The sequence below is a fragment of the Hyperolius riggenbachi genome, chromosome 6 (genome assembly GCF_040937935.1).
Source record: "Hyperolius riggenbachi isolate aHypRig1 chromosome 6, aHypRig1.pri, whole genome shotgun sequence".
Taxonomy (NCBI): domain Eukaryota; kingdom Metazoa; phylum Chordata; class Amphibia; order Anura; family Hyperoliidae; genus Hyperolius; species Hyperolius riggenbachi.
The window spans coordinates 343825098-343845070 of NC_090651.1; the positions used below are offsets into that span (position 1 = coordinate 343825098).

At 46.9% G+C, this 19973-nt stretch overlaps 1 protein-coding gene across 7 annotated transcripts in view; it reads left to right on the top strand.

Annotated features, from left to right (window-relative positions):
- LOC137522961 (free fatty acid receptor 2-like) overlaps positions 1 to 18583 on the top strand; it is a 112973-nt gene extending 94390 nt beyond the window's left edge. For all 7 annotated transcript variants that reach the window (XM_068243128.1, XM_068243124.1, XM_068243129.1 and 4 more), the window contains exon 2: positions 17591 to 18583. In XM_068243128.1, the coding sequence (XP_068099229.1) occupies positions 17607 to 18569 (963 nt within the window). In that variant the 5' untranslated portion in view covers positions 17591 to 17606 and the 3' untranslated portion in view covers positions 18570 to 18583. The remainder of the gene's footprint in view (positions 1 to 17590) is intronic.
- The last annotated feature ends 1390 nt before the right edge of the window (positions 18584 to 19973 follow it).

Genomic DNA, 19973 nt, shown 5'->3' on the forward strand with positions numbered 1-19973 from the left:
GGCTCACATTGATCACCTGACTGGCAGCGTCAACGCTCCCCCAAGGAAAATTCGCCACAGGGGGAGAAGAGCAGGTGCACTGGTGAGACTAAAAAGGAAAGGACTTCGCTCTCCAGTCCCGGCCATCCTTCTTTCAAATGTATGCTCCCTCCCCAACAAGGTGGATGAGCTACTCCTACTGCTTGACAACAAATCCTCCATCACCAAGAACACTCCAGTCCTCTGCTTCACCGAGACCTGGTTGAATGACAATGTACCGGACAACTCACTACACGTGCCGGGCTACAACCTCCTCCGTGCAGATCGTGATCAGGCCCTCTCGGGAAAAAAGAGGGGAAGAGGCATATGCTTTTACATTAACACCGCTTGGTGCACTAGCTCAGCAACCCTAAGCAAGGTCTGCACACCAGACGTTGAGCTCCTAGCCTTGAACTGCACGCCACAGTATGCACCCAGGGAGTTCTCCTCATTTGTCCTCATCGGGGTCTACATCCCCCCGGACGCTAACACCACAGATGCCATCCGAACACTTAGTGACACCATCTCCCAGTGGGAAACTGCACTTCCGGAAGCCCTCTTTATCATTCTGGGAGACTTCAACAATGCAAATCTGCGGTAGGAGTTGCCTCGGTATAAGCAGCACATCACGTGCCCCACCAGAAATCACAACACCCTAGACCATTGCTGCACAGTTCTAAAGAACGCGTACAAAGCTGTTCAGGGAGCTGCCCTGGGGAACTCTGACCATAACCTTATCCACCTGATCCCCACCTACAGAAGGCTCCTTCAGTCCTCAAAGCTCATCACCAGGACTGTCAGGAAATGGACGGAGGAGGCAAAGCTTGAGCTACAGGCATGTTTCGACTGCACCGATTGGACAACCTTAGAGGCACCCTACCTGGAGGAGTGGACAGAGAATGTCACTTCCTATATCAGCTTCTGCGAAGAGTTATGTGTCCCATCCAAGACCTTCAAGGTCTTCCCAAACAACAAGCCTTGGTTCAACAGCAAGCTGCGCCGGCTGCGAAAACTCAAGGAAGAGGCACACAAGTCTGGCTCCCCTGAGGAGTTCAGGGCAGCTAGGAACTCCATAAACTGAGAACTGAGAGATGCAAAAAGAGCCTATTCTGACAAACTGGGTCTTAGTCTCCAGCCCAACAACCCACGGGAGGTATGGAAAGGCTTTAGGACAGTGACGAACTTCAAAGCCCCCGCACAACATGCGGCCCCAAGCACCCAACTGGCTGCAGAGCTCAACGAGTTCTACTGCAGATTCGAGCACCAATCTGTGCAGCTTGGGGTCCCTGCACCTGTGCCAGGAGAAGCTCCTCCCCTCCCATCCTCACTGCCGGGTCATGACCCCCCCTGTGCCAGTTGTGGTTCAGGAAGCGGAAGTACTGAGACTCCTACGCAGAATCAACCCCAGGAAAGCCACTGGTCCAGACGGTGTGTCATCAACCTGCCTGAGAACCGGCGCAGATCAACTTGCTCCCGCCCTGACCCCTATCTTCAACAGGTCCCTAGCGGAAGGCAAAGTACCCTCCTGCCTCAAAAGATCTCTAATTATCCCAGTTCCCAAAAAGCCAGGGAACACAGAACTTAGCAACTTCAGGCCTGTAGCCCTTACCCCTGTCATCGCAAAGATCCTCGAACGTGTTGTTCTTGCCCTCCTGAAGTGCTCCACTGATGCCCTCCTCGACCCACACCAGTTTGCATACAGAGCCAACAGGTCCGTGGAGGATGCCATAAACATCAGCCTGGCACACATCACAGAACACCTCGACAAACCAGACTCCTATGCCAGGATCCTGTTCTTGGATTTTAGCTCTGCGTTCAACACCATCTGCCCGGTCATCCTGCTCGACAACCTTAGGCAGCTTGGAGTCAATCCCACCCTGTGTGCATGGGTCAATGACTTTCTCTCCAACAGAACGCAGCGGGTTATGCTCGGAAACTGCTACTCCCACGAAAAAACCACCAACGTAGGGGCTCCGCAAGGGTGTGTGCTGTCCCCGCTACTCTTTTCTCTGTACACCAACAACTGTACCTCATCTGCAGACCCGGTCAAAGTCATTAAATTCGCAGACGATACCACTATCATCAGCCTTATCGACAACAGAGGTGAGCACACTTACCGAAGCGAGATTGAGAGGATCAGCAATTGGTGCAAGGGTAACAAGCTCGTTCTCAATGTGACAAAAACTGTTGAGCTCATTGTAGACTTTAGGAAGCACCCTCCACGCTCCCCCCAGTCTTCATTGATGGAACTGCAGTCTCCAGGGTGTCCGACGTACGGTTCCTCGGTACAACCATAACTAACGGCCTTAGGTGGGAGCAAAACACTTCCAGGATACAAAAGAAGGCCCAGCAGAGGCTATTCTTTTTGCGTCAACTGAAGAAATTCGGTATGCCACGCGAACTGCTGACCAGCTTTTACACCGCTACCACAGAATCAATACTCTGCTCCTCCGTCATTGTATGGTATGCTGGGTCATCCGCTAAGGACAAGTACAAACTCCAAAGGGTAATTAACACCGCGGAGAAGATCATAGGATCGCCCCTGCCACCTCTGGACCTTCTCCACACAGCGAGACTGGGGTTGAGGGCTTCCAAGATTTCACGGGACCCCTCTCACCCGGGTAACTGCCACTTCAAATTTATGCAAACAGGCCGACGTTACAGGACCATCTATTCCAGAACTACCAGGCGCAGGAACACATTCTTCCCTGAAGCTGTCCTCCACCTGAACTCCACATCCTCCCTCCAAAACTGTCCGCAGCGCCTAGTCCCTAGCCAATGCTCTGATCCCTGATCTCTCACCACTCTGGGCAGTACTGCCCCACACTCTAGCTACCAGTGCCCTCAAATGAAATGTTCCCCAGTTTCTAAAATGCATGCTGCTATACCCATCTCATTGTATATACCTGTCTGTTCGTGTTCTGTCTTTCATGTAAAGAAATGCCTATGCCATGTGTACCACAACCAATTCCGGGCACGATTCACTACGAATCCATTCATACATCCAACATACCTCTAGTCATGTCCCCACCACACCTCTAGTCAGACCTCCATCATACCTCCAGTCATGTCCCCACCACACCTCCAGTCATGTTCTCACCATACCCCCAGTCATGTCCAACCACACCTCCAGTCATGTCCCACCACACCTCCACTCATACCTTTACCACATCTCCAGTCATGTCGCACCACACCTCCAGTCATGTCGCACCACACCTCCAGTCATGTCCCCACCACACTTCCAGTCATGTCCCCACCACACCTCCAGTCATACCAGTCATACCTTTACCATATCTCCAGTCATGTCCCTACCACACCTCCAGTCATGTCCCCACCACACCTCCAGTCATGTCCCACCACACCTCCAGTCATGTCCCCACCACACCTCCAGTCACGTCCCCACCACACCTCCAGTCATGTCCCACCACACCTCCAGTCATACCTTTACCATACCTCCAGTCATGTCCCACCACACCTCCAGTCATGTCCCCACCACACCTCCAGTCATGTCCCACCACACTTCTAATCATGAAGATCATGGGGAGCCTCTCTCACCTCTTTGTGCCTGGAAGAAGACTTCCGAACATTTTTGGATCTCAGGGAACCCCTGCATAAAAAATTATCGCCCCAATCTTATTCACTTTTTCTCCTAATTTTTCTCCTAGGTGATATTTTCACATCTTATCCATCAAATGTCTTTTAAGCCAACAGCGAGCAAGAAAATACTCAGGATATTTTGATAGTACCTTTTCACCTACTTTTTGGTACTTTTTCAATTGCAGAGTGCTGAAAACTTATTTTAAGTAGAACATGAAAAATGAGATAACTTAGGAAAAAAAGTGAATTGGATCAGGCCCTATATCAAGGTGATCTATATTAGATAGCAATCGTTACTTCCATCACATCTCATCCCCCCTCCCTGTCATTACTGCATTAATTTCCCCCCTATGCTGTCTCAGTGGTAGTGTGAACTATCAGTATGACTGCCCTGAGAGATTTAGTTCTGCTTTGAGAGTGGTTGTTAGCTACGCTTATTCGTATACAGTTAAAGCAGAATATAACCCAGCATTTCAACTTTGCTCTAAAACATTATTTACAGCATATTATATGCAACCAGCATTTTTTTTTTACTAGACCAGCATTGGCAGGGTTACACACAGAGCTTTAAAGTTCCTGGAAAGACATGCTGCCGCATCCGAAGCTTAGATAGATACATTTAAGCAAAACAAAATGTAACAAGTGAGGAATGTTACACACTCTTTGGCTGTCCTCCAGCGCCTGCACAGTCAGAGAGAGTGAGTCACATTCCACAGTTGTTACATTTTGTTTTGCTTAAATGTATCTATCTAAACTTCAGCTGCTGGGAGCAGTTCTCTCCAGGAACCTTAAAGCTCTGTGTGTAACCCTTCCAATGCTGGTCTAGTAAAAAAAAAAATGCTGGTTGCATATAATATGCTGTAAATAATGTTTTAGAGCAAAGTTGAAATGCTGGGTTATATTCCGCTTTAAGTGTAATGTATCTGCATTGTGGTTCATTTACAGCAGTGTTTTCCATGCTCTTTATATTAGGCCTGTTATAAGGACTATCTGGAGATTCTGGGAACTAGATGTTCAGATCTCAAGTGTCTCCTTCATATTCATACACATAAATAAGTGGTAAATCCATCATCCTCCATCACTGCTTGGCTGACATTTCCTTTGTTTAATAGAATTTCCTCCTGAGGATGTTGGTTTAATGCTCTTACTTGGCTTCACTGTGTTTCATTACAGTTAAAGGACCACTCCTCTGTTTGTGTCTGACGTGGCAACATAGCCCTATTGTGTATCAAGAAATGGCAGAGGGAGGGGAAGGGTTTGGGGAGGGGGAGTTTTGGACAAAAACAAAGGCTTCTAATACTTGCATTCTCCAAACTTCCAGGACATTTGTAGAAACCTCGGGAGGAGGAGGAGACCTCAGTATTCTAATGAGGCTTCCCCCATCCTCTGCAGCCTCAGTGGTCTAGCTCTGGCTCCCCAGAAAATTCCCCCGACAAGCACTGTGCAGGCGCGGCAATAGTTACCTCCAGGGATCCAGCGCAGGCGCAAAAGTTGCTTTCCGATGGGCTAAGGAGGAAATAGCCGAGCCCCATCAGGTCTGCTCTACTGCGCAGGCGCGAGTCACCTGCGCCTGCGCGGTAGAGAGGACCTGATCTGGCTCGGCTACTTTCGCCTGAGCCACTACTGCACCTGCTCTGGATCGTGGTAGGCAAATATGATTGGAAGCAGTGCCGGATTTACCATAATGCACTATAGGCACGACGGCTACTCCCCTTCCCAAGTGCCTCCCTCCCTTCTTCCCTATACAGAGTCCTGTTGAGAGTGTGAATGAGGGGTTAATCACCCGGCTCACGGCATTCCACTTACCAGATCTTCCTTCAGTGAGGGGCACCTCTAGCTACTTAGGTTCCTCTAGCTCAGGGAAGTCAAACCGGTCTTACGAGGGTTGAGGCCCTCACACATTTTTGACACAGCTCAAATGAATTGATGGGTCTGAATCAGGAAAGGTGTGGTCCTTCAGGTAGAACACATTCCTCTCTTTCTCAGTCCATGCTAAACACTGGCATGGATCTGGCCCTCCAGGCCTGGAGTTCGACACCTGTGCTCTAGCTACTTAGATTAATATTGAGGTTCCTCTAGCTACTTAATACTTGGGGGCCCCTTTAGCTATTTAAAATTAAGGGTACCTCTGCTTGCCCAATACTAAGGGGCACCTGTAGCTACCTATGGCGGGTAAGGGAGAAGTGACTGCTGGGCCAGCCAGCACACTTGCTGTGCAGTTTGGTGGAGGTTTCTTGGTTCATGGAGGGCGAAGTCTAAGGTGCAACGATTTCTGTGCCTATCGGCCCCTGTGGGATAAATTCGGACCTGTTTTGAAGGCTTCAAGCACAGCAACGAAGGGAGGATGATGAGGGAAGCCTCATTAGGATTCAGAGGCTTCCCCCTCCTGAGGTAAATACCCCCCAGGGGCTGTTTTTTTCCATTACAGTTTCACTTTAACTGTTATACAAGACAGCAGTTCAGCTGTCAGTGAAAAAGAGTTCTGAAGACTGCAAACAGCGAAACACAGAATAAGCAGTGTAGATATTTGCAGCAGCTAAACAATAACATTCCTGCACAAACATCAGGCTTGCCCCTCTCTAGCAGAGTCCTGCAGACAAAGAGCGGAATTATACAGTGGAACAGAATCTCCGCTGAGAACTGCTATTATATATTCTAATGAATCTCCAGAGAGTCTTGTTTATACAGTTCTCTCCATTGTGTAGCTGTGGACTATAATTCTATCACCAGCATCTCCGCCTCTGAGAACAGTCCTCAGGGTGGAAATTTTTTACAGTCATCTCCCTTAAGAGAACTTGTCCTAAAACACTTGTGCTGATGAAATAAACAATGCTGATTCGTTAGGTAACGCTGATTAGGTAGTATAGCAGCCTCGGCTCTTGGCTTCTGAAAATTATCCCCCCATCCTTCCAGAACCTGTGTAAGCCAAAACCAATGCCGGGTCCGGCGCCTGTTTGTACTTGGCGCAATAAATGATTCTGATGTACAAATAACATTCTGATTCTAATGCTCCGCTTTTCGCCATGCTACGTGGCTCCTGCCGTCCACCAAGTCCCTGGAAAGATTCCTGAATCATCATCCAAAATGGCTGTACTTCTGGGCCATGACACATTTTTGAGAGTAGTGCACTTTTTTTCTATGCCTGTAGCCTGCTATGTGTGAGTGACCACAAAGAGGCGGAGTGAGGGACGTTCCCGATGCAGGGGTGGGGGGTGTGCAGTAGTGACACTCCTCCTGCAAAGGATGCCCCTTCCTGTACAAGCTGCAGACAAGCTCCTTGTCTCCGATTTCGGGGAACTGGTGCAGCTGCCGGGGACGGGGGACAGAATGGAGACGGAGGGACAGAAGTACAGTATGTACTGGACTCACTAACATGCCTCTGTGTCCAATTATTATGCAAATTCCACACCTCGGGTAAACTTTAAATTATGATGAAGTGACCTAACCCTTACAGTGTTAGTGCATGAGCCCATATTATCAGCAATATGTTACACTGAACATTGGCTCATACAAGATATCTTCATGGAGAAGCAATGGGTGTTCACAAGTACAGATTAATGCGAGGATTCCGCAATACTGATGTCACAAGTGGTTGGTTTGGTGGCCACATACGCAGCCGCAACTTCCTGTCTCAAATTACTGGCTTCCCGGTGAGCAAGTCTTGTTTAATCTCAGGAAGGAAGCCATAGAGACTTGGAATAAATTTTATTGGTGATCCTTGATGACAAGGCTGTTAGATTTTCGTAGCCAAGTCTTCTAATAACATAAGGTCACACAAGTCTACTGTCCTTCTCGTAAAGTCCCAAATCCAGGCATAAAGCTTCCTTAGCCCTGGGAAGCCTTTACACCCATTATCTGTGCAGAAGCTCCTTGATTAGAGGTTGCCAAATAAAACACTGCTAAAGTAACTGTTCAGGAGCTCCTCACTAGCCACTTCCTCCAGCACAGACCTCCAGAGCTAGAGACCCCAGTATTCTTTTAAGAGCTAGGTCTATGTCACTCCCCCTTACAAAGTATGACAATGCTGAGACAAGAAGCAACAGCCCCACCCACAAAGCCTCTTGCTATTTACTTCAGCTGTTCTGCTTCAGGTCAATGCGGGTTTTTAAGTTGCTTCGTTCCATTTGACCCATTGCAAAAATCCTGGTGGTTTTGGTCACTCTCATAAATCCTGCCCGCTCAGAGTAAGATCCATTCTGTACTTTGCACTGATAAAGGTCAAAGCAGCCTAAAAAAGATGTCCACAAACACTGGTTCACACAACAGCTGGGGGTCCCAGACACTCTCACTGGCCGGGGCCCCTAAACCATTACATTATAATTACGTCCAACCAAAGCCTCCAACCGCAATGCTTCCTAATTTATGCAATTCCTGCTAGATTTGGTACGGCAGGCAAAGGGTGTATAACTATACACACACACAAGTTTAAAAGCAAGTATTGCACGTACAAATTGTCAGAGATAAATAGCATGTAGTATACAGGTGTTCCCGGGACACTGCACCCACAGCATCGCCATCCGCAATCGCAAAGGATGCCAAACTGCGCCACCATTCAAACACCCTTCGCCTTGCACAACCCAACACGTTTCGTCTCGTAAGACTCATGCTCCCTGCACTACTCTGCATGGTGGGTGGGGGTGGCAGAGAGGTTTGTTTACTGGCTGCCTGATTGGTCCCTTGGGGGGAGAAAGGGGAGGCTATGGACCTAGAGGGCCCCATACATAGTAGTTACGTGGCTTATGCCCCTGGTAGTAAGTATCTAACTTTTTTTTTATTGACTACAGGTTTGCAATTCTTGTTGAGATCCCTCCATTCTTGTTGAGATCCATACATTACACAGATTATCTATACGTTACACTGAATGATTGTGACAACCATTTTCCCAACTTACCCTGATGGATGAGCAGAGGTAAAATCAGGCACTGCACATAGTGTTGGGCGAACAGTGTTCGCCACTGTTCGGGTTCTGCAGAACATCACCCTGTTCGGGTGATGTTCGAGTTCGGCCGAACACCTGATGGTGTTCGGCCAAACCGTTCGGCCACATGGCCGAACTAAGAGCGCATGGCCGAACGTTCCCCGAACGTTCGGCTAGCGCTGTGATTGGCCGAACGGGTCACGTGGTTCGGACCCGAACGCGCTCTGATTGGCCGAACTGTCACGTGGTTCGGGTAAATAAATACCCGAACCACGTCATATCTCCGCCATTTGTCTGTGTGTTTAGCTTTGGGTAGGCAGGCAGGGTAGTTCGTGCTCCAGCCACGCTAGCCAGGGTCCCCCCAGTCATTGTGTCGCTGCTGGGAATAGTAGTACACCGCTCGCTCAGCCACACTATATAGCATTCTGTTTACTGCCACTCTGTGTACCTCGCTCAGCCACACTATATAGCATTCTGTTTACTGCCACTCTGTGTCTGCTGGGAATAGTAGTACACCGCTCGCTCAGCCACACTATATAGCATTTTGTTTACTGCCACTCTGTGTACCTCGCTCAGCCACACTATATAGCATTCTGTTTACTGCCACTCTGTGTCTGCTGGGAATAGTAGTAGACCGCTCGCTCAGCCACACTATATAGCATTCTGTTTACTGCCACTCTGTGTACCTCGCTCAGCCACACTATATAGCATTCTGTTTACTGCCACTCTGTGTCTGCTGGGAATATTAGTACACCACTCGCTCAGCCACACTATATAGCATTCTGTTTACTGCCACTCTGTGTACCTCGCTCAGCCACACTATATAGCATTCTGTGGCCTTCTCCTCCTGCGCCTCCTCCTGTTCCATCATGTCTGCTGCTGCTGGGTTAGCGTTGCCGGTCCCTGTTTATGGAACCTCTCATCTTTATTACATTTATGACTGCATGGCAGTAAAAAGCATGCTATCCGCACGCTTCTTGTCCTCATGCAAGGCCTGGGTTGTTGTGTCTCAAAGCGTGGCCTTCTCCTCCTGCGCCTCCTCCTGTTCCATCACGTGTGCTGCTGCTGCTGCTGCTGTTGGGTTAGCGTTTCCGGTCCCTGTTTATTGAACCTCTCATCTTTATTACATTTATGACTGCATGGCGGCAAAAAGCATTGCTATATCCGCACGCTATTTGTCCTCATGCAAGGCCTGGGATGCTGTGTTTCAAAAAGCATGGCCTTCTCCTCCTGCGCCTCCTCCTGTTCCATCACGTGTGCTGCTGCTGCTGCTGCTGCTGCTGGGTTAGCGTTTCCGGTCCCTGTTTATTGAACCTCTCATCTTTATTACATTTATGACTGCATGGCGGCAAAAAGCATTGCTATATCCGCACGCTATTTGTCCTCATGCAAGGCCTGGGATGCTGTGTCTCAAAAAGCGTGGCCTTCTCCTCCTGCGCCTCCTCCTGTTCCATCACGTGTGCTGCTGCTGCTGCTGCTGGGTTAGCGTTTCCGGTCCCTGTTTATTGAACCTCTCATCTTTATTACATTTATGACTGCATGGCGGCAAAAAGCATTGCTATCCGCACGCTTCTTGTCCTCATGCAAGGCCTGGGTTGTGTCTCAAAGCGTGGCCTTCTCCTCCTGCGCCGCCCTCCTCCTGTTCCATCACGTGTGCTGCTGCTGGGTTAGCGTTACGGTTACCGGTCACTTTTCCTGGAACCTCTTCTCTGTATTACATTTATGACTGCATGGCGACAAAAGGCATGTTACCTGTGACATTTTCCGCATTTAAAAGACAGTTTTTCCTTTGAAACTTTACAATCAATTTTCTCAAAAACTATAAGATCTTTTTTAAATATATTTTTTTCCTCTTGTACCCACTCCCAAGGTGCACATACCCTGCAAATTTGGGGTATGTAGCATGTAAGGAAGCTTTACAAAGCACAAAAGTTCGGGTCCCCATTGACTTCCATTATGTTCGGAGTTCGGCGCGAACACCCGAACATCGCGGCGATGTTCGGCGAACGTTCGCGAACCCGAACATCTAGGTGTTCGCCCAACACTAACTGCACAGCCTTATTGACAGCACACTGACTGGCGGGGGTGTGTTAGATGGATGATTACTGCAGGTAATTACTCCAAAGCCTCTGCTGATTACTCATGCAGGAATATAGGAGTTAGGGCCATACGTTAAAGGGGAACTGAAGTAAGAGGTATATGGAGGCTGCCATATTTATGTCCTTTTAATCAATACCAGTTGCCTGGCAGCCCTGCTGGTCTATTTCTCTGCAGTAGTGTCTGAATAACACCAGAAACAAGCATGCAGCTAGTCTTGTCAGATCTGACTTAAAAGTCTGAAACACTTGATCTGCTGCATGCTTGTTCAGGGGCTATGGCTAATAGTATTAGAGGCAGAGGATCAGCAGGGCTGCCAGGCAACTGGTATTGCTTAAAAGGAAATAAACATGGCAGCCTCCATATACCTCTCTCCTCAGTTCCCCTTTAGGGACCACACAGAAATGTCCAGATTTAATGCTTAGGGGAAAACAATGCAATGTGAGTTTGGATGTCTTCTTAAGTTAAATGGAACAATACGGTTTAATAGCAAATTGAAAAATGACTTGTTTAGAACTGATGTAGAGTAGTCATTTTTCTTTTAAACAAAAGTGGAATATGTGTCTTCAAAAACTTCAGCGCTTTATTTACTTACCATATAAGGAGAAGGGCTTACAGCCTATAAGCACAGATGTCCTGGCACCCTAGACTCCACCCTCCACGAACGCACAACCCTCCCACTGAACTGCACTCCAAATGTGCTGGCTGACCCCGCTGTCACTCCTCCTTTACTTCCCCTGCCCGAAGTAGATAGCTACAGGTGTCCCTTAATACTGAGTGTACCTCTGGCTACCTAAGTAGCTAGAGGTGCCCCCACTTATTAGGTAGCTAGAGGTGCCCTTGACTGAAGGGAGATCTCCTCAGTGGAATGCTGATAGCTGGTTGAGAAATCTCTCATTTATGCTCCACTTGGGACTCTGCATAGGTAAGGAGGGAGGAACTCGAGGCGGGGAGTAAGCTACCTTTTCATCATCAGGCGCCCATAGACTCAAGCCTACAGTGCCTTATGGTAAAACTGGCCCTGCTTACCAGACTACAGCAGACCCAAACTATAAGGTCTCAATGCACTCTGTTAGGTAAACCTGGAATAATGACGAATACTCTTCAGGCAGCCTCTTCAAGCCTCCAAATCTCAGTCCAAGTGAAGAACCATGTAAAACCCCCCTAAGTGCGTAACGTACTAAATGCATTGAGAAAACTTTTTTTTTAAACATTAGTTTTTATTTGCCAAAAAGATATGCATACAGTAGCATTCAAAAGGAAATACAAATTCAACATTGCTTTGACATTGGACTGCTATTAGGCAGAATAGATGTTAGTTGCAAACATTATGTACATTTTTTAAACGCAAACGTATCAATAACAAAGAACATTATCTGTTGCTATATTGGGTATGAGGTTCCGTATACTCCAGTAGGACAGAATTTGAGAGAATATTCAATGATCATCAACAGGTTGATTAGTGAATGGTATGGCGCAGTCTCTTCTCTATATTCAAGTTCAAAGCGAATTGGGCAGTTATTTGTGGTAGCGTAGGGGTAACGGTGTACGCCAGTTGGATGCAATCAGGTGACGAGTAATACAAAGTATTTGAGTGATTTCCAATCTGTGTGGAGTTGGTATATTATCAAGTCCCACATGTAGTACCGCAAGTTGTGGGGTTAGCTGAAAAGATGACCAAATGGTAGTTGAGATATAAGAGTTTATTGCTTTCCTAAGGGTCTGGATTGGTTTGCAGTACCAAAATATGTGAGGTAGCGTTCCTAGATAGTTGCAGTTTCTCCAACAGTCCGAGGAAGGGCCATCTTTGAATTTGGATAGGCGAGAGGGAGTGGAGTACCAGTGTAGTAGGGTTTTCTGGAGTGTTTCCCAGTGGGTATTACATTTTGAGTATTTAGTTACCTGTAATAATGCTAATCGTACTTGATCTACTGAAATATCTACTTTTAACTCATATTACCAATATTTCACATATTTTAAAATACAATCATCAGAAGATCCAAGGATTTCCATGTAGCACAAGGAGATGCCTTTCTTTTTAGGTGTTGTTGCTCTAACAAATTGGGATATAGCTTTAGGGAATGAGGGTATATTGCCTTGTATAGAGTGCCAGAGTTGTTTGAGTTGGCCATAAGAGAGAAATTCAGATGCGGGCAAGGAAAGCTGCTTTTGTAATTGGGGGAAAGGTTTTAGTTTCCCATTAATAAGTAAGTCTGTGATATCTGGGATTTTAAAACTAATCCAGTGAGTCAGGTTTGTGTTGTCTACAAGGAAGGGAATCAATGTTAAGGGGAGCTTTGGAAGTATTGAGTCTCCCTTTGCATGGCTTTTGAGTAAATAGCGCCAGGATGCCACTGTGGCTTGCAAAGTGGGATAGATAATGTCCTGTTTTGACTGTTGGATTAATTGTGCCACTAGGAAGTTACTCAGATCTCTTTTTACAAAATTGCTCTCTATTTGGGCCCATAGAGGGACCTCTGTTGATTTATACCACCAAGATTTGGACATTTCAATATTGCAGGCATGATATAACAATATTATACAGGGAATTCCCAACCCACCTAGTTTCCTAGGAAGTGTCATAACTCTAAAAGTCATTCTATGTCTTTTCCCTTGCCATATGTAATTTGCTATTAGTTTGTGAATATCTTTAAAGAGAACCCGAGGCGGGGTTCTTACATAGCAATCCGCATACAGAGGCTGGGTCTGTCTATAGAGCCCAGCCTCTGTTGCTAGTTAGTTTCCTCCAAAGCCCCCCCCCTGCGCGCTGTAAGACCCCATAAAACACAGCCGCGCTGGCGACATGCAGCGTGTCGCAGCCGGCTGTGTTTATCTCACTAATGTCAGTCTTCGCTCTCCCCCGCCTCCTGAATCGCTCCGGTCCCCGCCCACGTCCCTTCCCTCCCCGCTGATTGGAAGCAAGGGACGCGGGCGGGGACCGGAGCGATTCAGGAGGCGGGGGAGCAGCCGAGACTGACATTCGTAAGGTAAACACAGCCGCATAGCGCGGCTGTGTTTTATGGGGTCTTACAGCGCGCAGGGGGGTCTTTGGAAGAAACTAACTAGCAACAGAGGCTGGGCTCTATAGACAGACCCAGCCTCTGTATGCGGATTGCTATGTAAGAACCCCGGGTTCTCTTTAAAAAAGATTGCAGGGCTTGGAATATTAATCGTTCTGAGGATATACGTAAGCTTGGGCAGGGTTTGCATTTTAAATGCTAGTATTCTACCGGCCCAGGAAAGGTTATGTGATGCTGAGCTCTTTTAATTCCTTCTTCATTTTGTTGAGAAAGGGTATATGATTTGCTTTATATAAGTCTGTGTTTTTTTTGTGAGATGAATCCCTAGATATGGAATGGAATGGGATGCCCAGGGAAAGGGGTATTTGTTTTTCATAGTTTGAGCGGTGTGTTCTGCAATATGCATGTCTAATATTAAAGACTTAGGCCCGGTTCACATTAGCGGTGGCCGTCCGGAATCGCCGTGCCGGAGCCGGACCGCTTGCAGAACGGACGGAACGGACGCACGGCATAGCAATGAAAGCCTATGCGTCCGTTCACATGCGTCCGTTCTGCCGGACCGGAGCCGGACCGGATCCGGGCCGGACTCCGGCGTCCGTTTCAACATGCGCTATTTTTTGGTCCGGCTCCTCCGGCAGCCGTATCCGGGGCGGAGCCGGACTGCACCATCCGGCCAATACAAAGCTATGAGAACCGGAGAGCGCACAACACACTGGCTAAAAATCCGGATGTTCTACCCCACTTCCTATGCGTATTGAAGCGGCGATTTTGGATGAGGACACATGGGCAAGCATTTTAGAGTGGAGCAGCAGTGATTTTAAACGTGCTGGAGATGTTGGCAGTATGTCGGAGGTGGAGGTGAGTGCTAAACAGCGGAGGGCCTGATTCCACAGGTCCCCCTTCTGCTGACCTCCCAGACCCCAACATTTTTATTCCTTTTCTACTATCTTTTGCCAAACGGATCCGGATCGCATCCTGATGAACACCTGATGCAAACTGACCGGATCCGGATCGGATCCGGATCAGAACCGTACGGTTCCGATCCGGATCCGGTCCGGATCCGGTCAAATCATTCGGTCCGTTTGGCAGAGAACCGCAAGTGTGAACCGGCCCTTAGATTGGTTGATTTTATAGTATGAAACACCAGAGAAGTCTTCCAAGGTCTCCATCAGGGGGGAAGGGAGCTTAAGGGCTCAGTGAGTGCTATTATTGTATCATCTGCAAATAGGCCTATTTTATGGGAGTAATTGTTTATTGAGACTCCTTTCATGTCCGGATTGGAGCGTATTGCTGTTGCTAGTATTTCCATCACAAGCGTGAATATAAGGGGGATAAAGGTCAGCCTCGGCGGGTGCTATTAGTGATTTCTTTGGATAAGTATCCTGAAGAGGGTGCCTTCGCTGTGGGGCCAGAGTAGAGAGCCATTATCCCTTGATGGATTAGTCCTGTGATCCCAAATTTGGTTAGAGTGACTGAGAGGAACCCCCAGTGAACCCTGTCCAATGCCTCCTCTGCATCTAAAGATAGATACAGAGAAGGCACACTGTATAGCTCAGCATAGTGTATGATATCAATGAATCTTCTGGTGCCATCACTTGCCTGTTGCATTGAGAAAACTTCTTAATTAAAGGTATACAGCTTGTACAACCAAGCACTTACATGTGGCCTGTATGGCAGGGACTGGGGAAAGTGTATACACCTGTATAAAAACACTACTGTCACACCAATGTCCACCTCGCCCGACCTATTTCGCTTTAATCAGCTTCCTCAGGGGCTTCTGTGGAGTGGAATATGTCCTAATATATGTGAGGCATGATACACACATGTGCCCAGACACGACGACACAAGGTGTCTGGTACAGGGTTAGTTAGGTTTACATGTTTTTTCTGCTGCCCTGCGTCATTTGGCACCTGCGCTCTCACCGTCCTGCAGGGAAATGTATTTCTGGCAAAAGTATCCAAAATCCCAACATCACCACCTGCCTGGTGAACCCACAGGAGCGATTGCCCCAAATTGCAATTGCATTCCTTCAGCATTTTTGGAGTGTTTGCGCTCCAATACAAAGTATAGGATGGGCAGCACGGTGACGCAGTGGTTAGCACTCTCGGCTTGCAGTGCTGGGTTTCGTCCCCGGTTCCAATACCAGCCAGGGCACTATCTGATGGGAGTTTGTATATTCTCCCTGTGTCTGCGTGGGTTTCCTCTGGGCGCTCCGGCTTCTTCCCACATGCCAAAAACATACAGAAAAGTTAATTGGCTTCCTCTAAATTGACCATAGACTATGATGCATACACTACATGATACATACATTAGATTGTGAGCCCCTCTGAGAGGCTGTTAATTAATGACATTACAAATGCTTTTAAATCACCCAAAATCGTGTCAGAAAACGCTGCACAAAACACTACACAAAGCGTAAGTGTTTGTTTTACAGGGTCCTAGCCCTAAATGTTCAAACTATTACTATAAATAGGTACTGACAGCGGATTTGACGCTTGACATACATTTTTTTGTTAGGAACCCTATGGTGTGACTGTTTTTACATATGAAAAAAACAAAACAAAAACTAGTTAAGCATTCAGAAATAACATTTACCATTAATTCATGCAATCTAAAAAGTTAAACTCAAGTATTGTCCCTTTAGATTGTAAGCTTTCAAGGGCAGGGTTCTCTCCCCTTTTGTGTCCTGGAAATCATTATACATTTCATTCATCATGTTATCATGTTAACACTGCCATTGCCAATTCTGTATTTTATATCGTCTTTGTACTTTGTCACCAATTATGTATTTTGTATATTGGTGTACACCGTTGAGGGAATGACATTTGATTTTTCTTGTATATTGGTCCAGTCTCCAAGTACAGGTCTCTCGGCAGGAAACTGCTCGGTTTTGACTCAACTTTGGGTAACATTGGAGGAACATTCCCGACTTCCTACCCTTTCTTTAATATTCCCCACCCGAGCATGTGTTATTGTGGCCAAATTTCAAATTTGTTATGGGTGAGAGAGTCGTGATGGCCACACTTGTTTCCATGGCTTCAGGCGGATGGGATTCTTGGCTGAGGTGGTCACCATGAGGGAAGAGAGGGAAGTGGGTATGAATGTGATGGGCCCCATCAAGATTTTGGTGAGGGGCTGGGGCATAATTTGTAATTATATCCATTACTAAACTTGGAGAACCTGCTGTGATCCAGAAAACTTGGACCCCCCGGCAAATCATTGTGAAGATTGCTAACACATGAGTGAAATACTGTAGTGGCCATGCAAGTTGATGCTAAATGCATCGCCTGCAGTGGAAACTTTATATAATACTAGTCTCAAATCCTGTTTCATAATGGATGCTAGGCAACTGGCATACGACGTTCACACCCTCGTGACGTGCATGCGTCCGCAATCCCACGATCCCAGCCACGCCCCACTCTTGTCAACAAGTGCTGCCCGAAGGCCATGTGCTGCACATACGCACCAGGCAGCTGGCACAAACACAGGGAGATGAAAATAATTCCAAGTTGACAAAGATTATGCAGTTTTTGTATGCAAATATAAAGAGTTTGAAAATAGACCAATTAAAATGACCCCAAGGTGGGATTCGATTGGCCCATTTTAAAGCTGCATGCATTTCCTTAGAAAAAAATAAATAAATCTGAATCAACTAGGAATTACTTACATTTAATTGACCATTCCTACTGCAATGTAACCTAGACAATTTGATGTCTGAACGGAGGAAATTGTTTGAGCGTAGTAAATTATTGGGCTCTTCCTTACCCTCATTTGAAAACAGGAAGTGTCTTGCATTAATGGCGAAACATTTTCTAGGATACAAAATAAGTGCAGATGAAATTAATAATTTGACTTCTTATAGATATTTGGAAGTACAGTATATGTCTGGTTTAATTGTGAACTTTGTAAACTTAACTTTTCTTGTCTGTTTTGTTTGTAGAGGACATGAAGACACAATGGCACCTTCGCCAGATGAGAAGAATATGTACCTGGCCATATACATCATAACAATTGTAACTGGCTTCCCAACCAACCTCCTTGCACTCCACGCTTTGATCCAGAAGCTGCGTGTGAAGGCCACACCCAATTCCATCCTTCTCCTCAACCTGACTATATCTGACTTATCCTTCCTGGTCTTCTTGCCCTTCAAGGTAGTGGAGATTTTTCAAGGCCACTGGGCGATGCCATCATTCCTCTGCCCGCTCTCTGGCCTCTTCTACTTCAGCACCATCTACTCAAGCACATTGTTCCTCACCGCAGTCAGTGTGGAAAGGTACCTCGGGGTGGCATTTCCCCTCAAGTACAAGCTCTACCGCAAACCCAGCTATGCCGCCACAGTCAGTGGATTTTTATGGATCTGCTCGTTTTCTCACTGCAGCATTGTCTATATTACAGAGTACCATGGAACTCCCAATGCAACGAGCAGATTTGTATGCTATGACAACTTCACAAAAGAACAGATGGAAGTTCTTCTCCCATTCCGTCTTGAGTTGGGACTCCTCTTGTTTTGCTTCCCGTTCCTCATTACCTGTTTCTGCTATGGCAGCTTTGTCAAGATCCTCATCTCTTCTCCGCACATCCTCCGTGAGAAGAAGCAGAGAGCCATCGGCCTAGTCCTTACCACCCTGGGAGTTTTTGCTGTGTGTTTCGCCCCTTACAATGCCTCTCATTTGGTGGGATTTTTTCTGAAGAAGAACCTTAAATGGAGAGAAACGGCCTTACTTCTGAGTACATTTAATGCTAGCTTGGACCCCATCATCTTCTACTTCTCCTCCACTGCCGTCCAAAACTCTTGCAGGTGCTGCTTGATGAAACTAAACATCTGCCACCCAAATCCAGCTCTCCGTAAGATCAAGCAGAGCATTAGACTGAGTCAGCCACAGATTTCCGACAGCCAGATATACTATTCAAAATATTAACCTCTTCTTATTTATTTGTCTAGTCATGTTGACGTATGTTGATCTACTTTTTGGAGAGTTACATTGTGGTATTGTTATGTTTACCATGAAAGTCCACAGGAAGTGGCAACTCCCAAACTACCTAATAAGATATGATAGGTAGGCAGCATTGCTACTTATTAGCCAGTGTGGCCAGCAGGCCTGGAGTCCAAGATCCAAACTCAGTAGGGAACTTACCTGTTCAGGGATTCATCCTCTGGTAGTCATTTGCTTCTAGCCAAAAGGACTACAGAGCAAATCTGTGATTCTGTATGGCTATAGGAAGGACTGTAGACTGTAAGTTGCATCCCTGGAGTGCGGCCTTCATAGCGACCCTGAAGTAAACCTCTACAATATAGAGTAGTACTTTAAGTACTGTAGCAGACTACTTAGACCTGCTTCTCTCAACAGCAGAAGTTATTTGCATATTCTTCTCTGGGGTATAGCTCTGGAACAAAATATAACATTATATGATACAGATATCATGATATTATCCAAATGGGGGAAAGAACACTTCAAAACAACTGCATCACACTGGACAGTTTCCAGCGTGGTTCGGTTGTTTTGAGGTGTTGTCTCCCCCATTTTTGCAATATGTTTTCACACCATTCTGCACGCTCTGGATAGTGATATGGTTATTTATTTGTTTTCCCATAGTTTTCACTCTGCTCAGGTTTATTCCAGACTCGCTTTGAAGCTCACCTGCCGGGAAACAAAAGTTGGATGACCCCCGCCTCCTCGTGGTCTTTGAGGCCGTTCAGTGTCCTCCAGGTCTCCTCCATTGTGCCACTGTCACCCCAGTTAAATTCCGCTACCCGTCTGGGTTTGGCACTATGGTGCATGCGCTGTCTCAGCTGTGTGCCTCATGGATCGCGCTTCTGTAGCCAGGAAAAATCTCTAAATGCGCAGTTTGTAGAGACTTGTAACAGCGCATACGCAGAACGGTTCAGGAGGAGATTTTAATTGGGGTGACAGCGGCACAACGGAGGGGATCAGGAGGACACTGAGGGACCTGAAAGGCTACGGGGGCCAGAAGAACTTTTTCCCCTCCGGTTCAGAATCACTTTAAAACATACCAGACAGAAGACTCTACCATGAGGGAAACTTGGTGCCTGTTCATTTTCCAGGGAGCAGTAGTGTAGCAATAGGGGATGCAGATGTTGTGACCGGACAGGGGCCCTGAGACCAGGGGGACGACTAGGGGCCCTCCCTTCAACTGCAGTATTAGCTCTTCAGTGGTGCTATGCCGGTAATGATCACTTCTATCAATGCTTTGAATAGTGGTAATCATTAACAAACGGTTCATGCTGTGAATGTCCTTGGCAGGTTTTGTTGCGCCATATGAATTGTTATGTGTAGAATGCTTGGCGGGGCCCCATGTAAAAC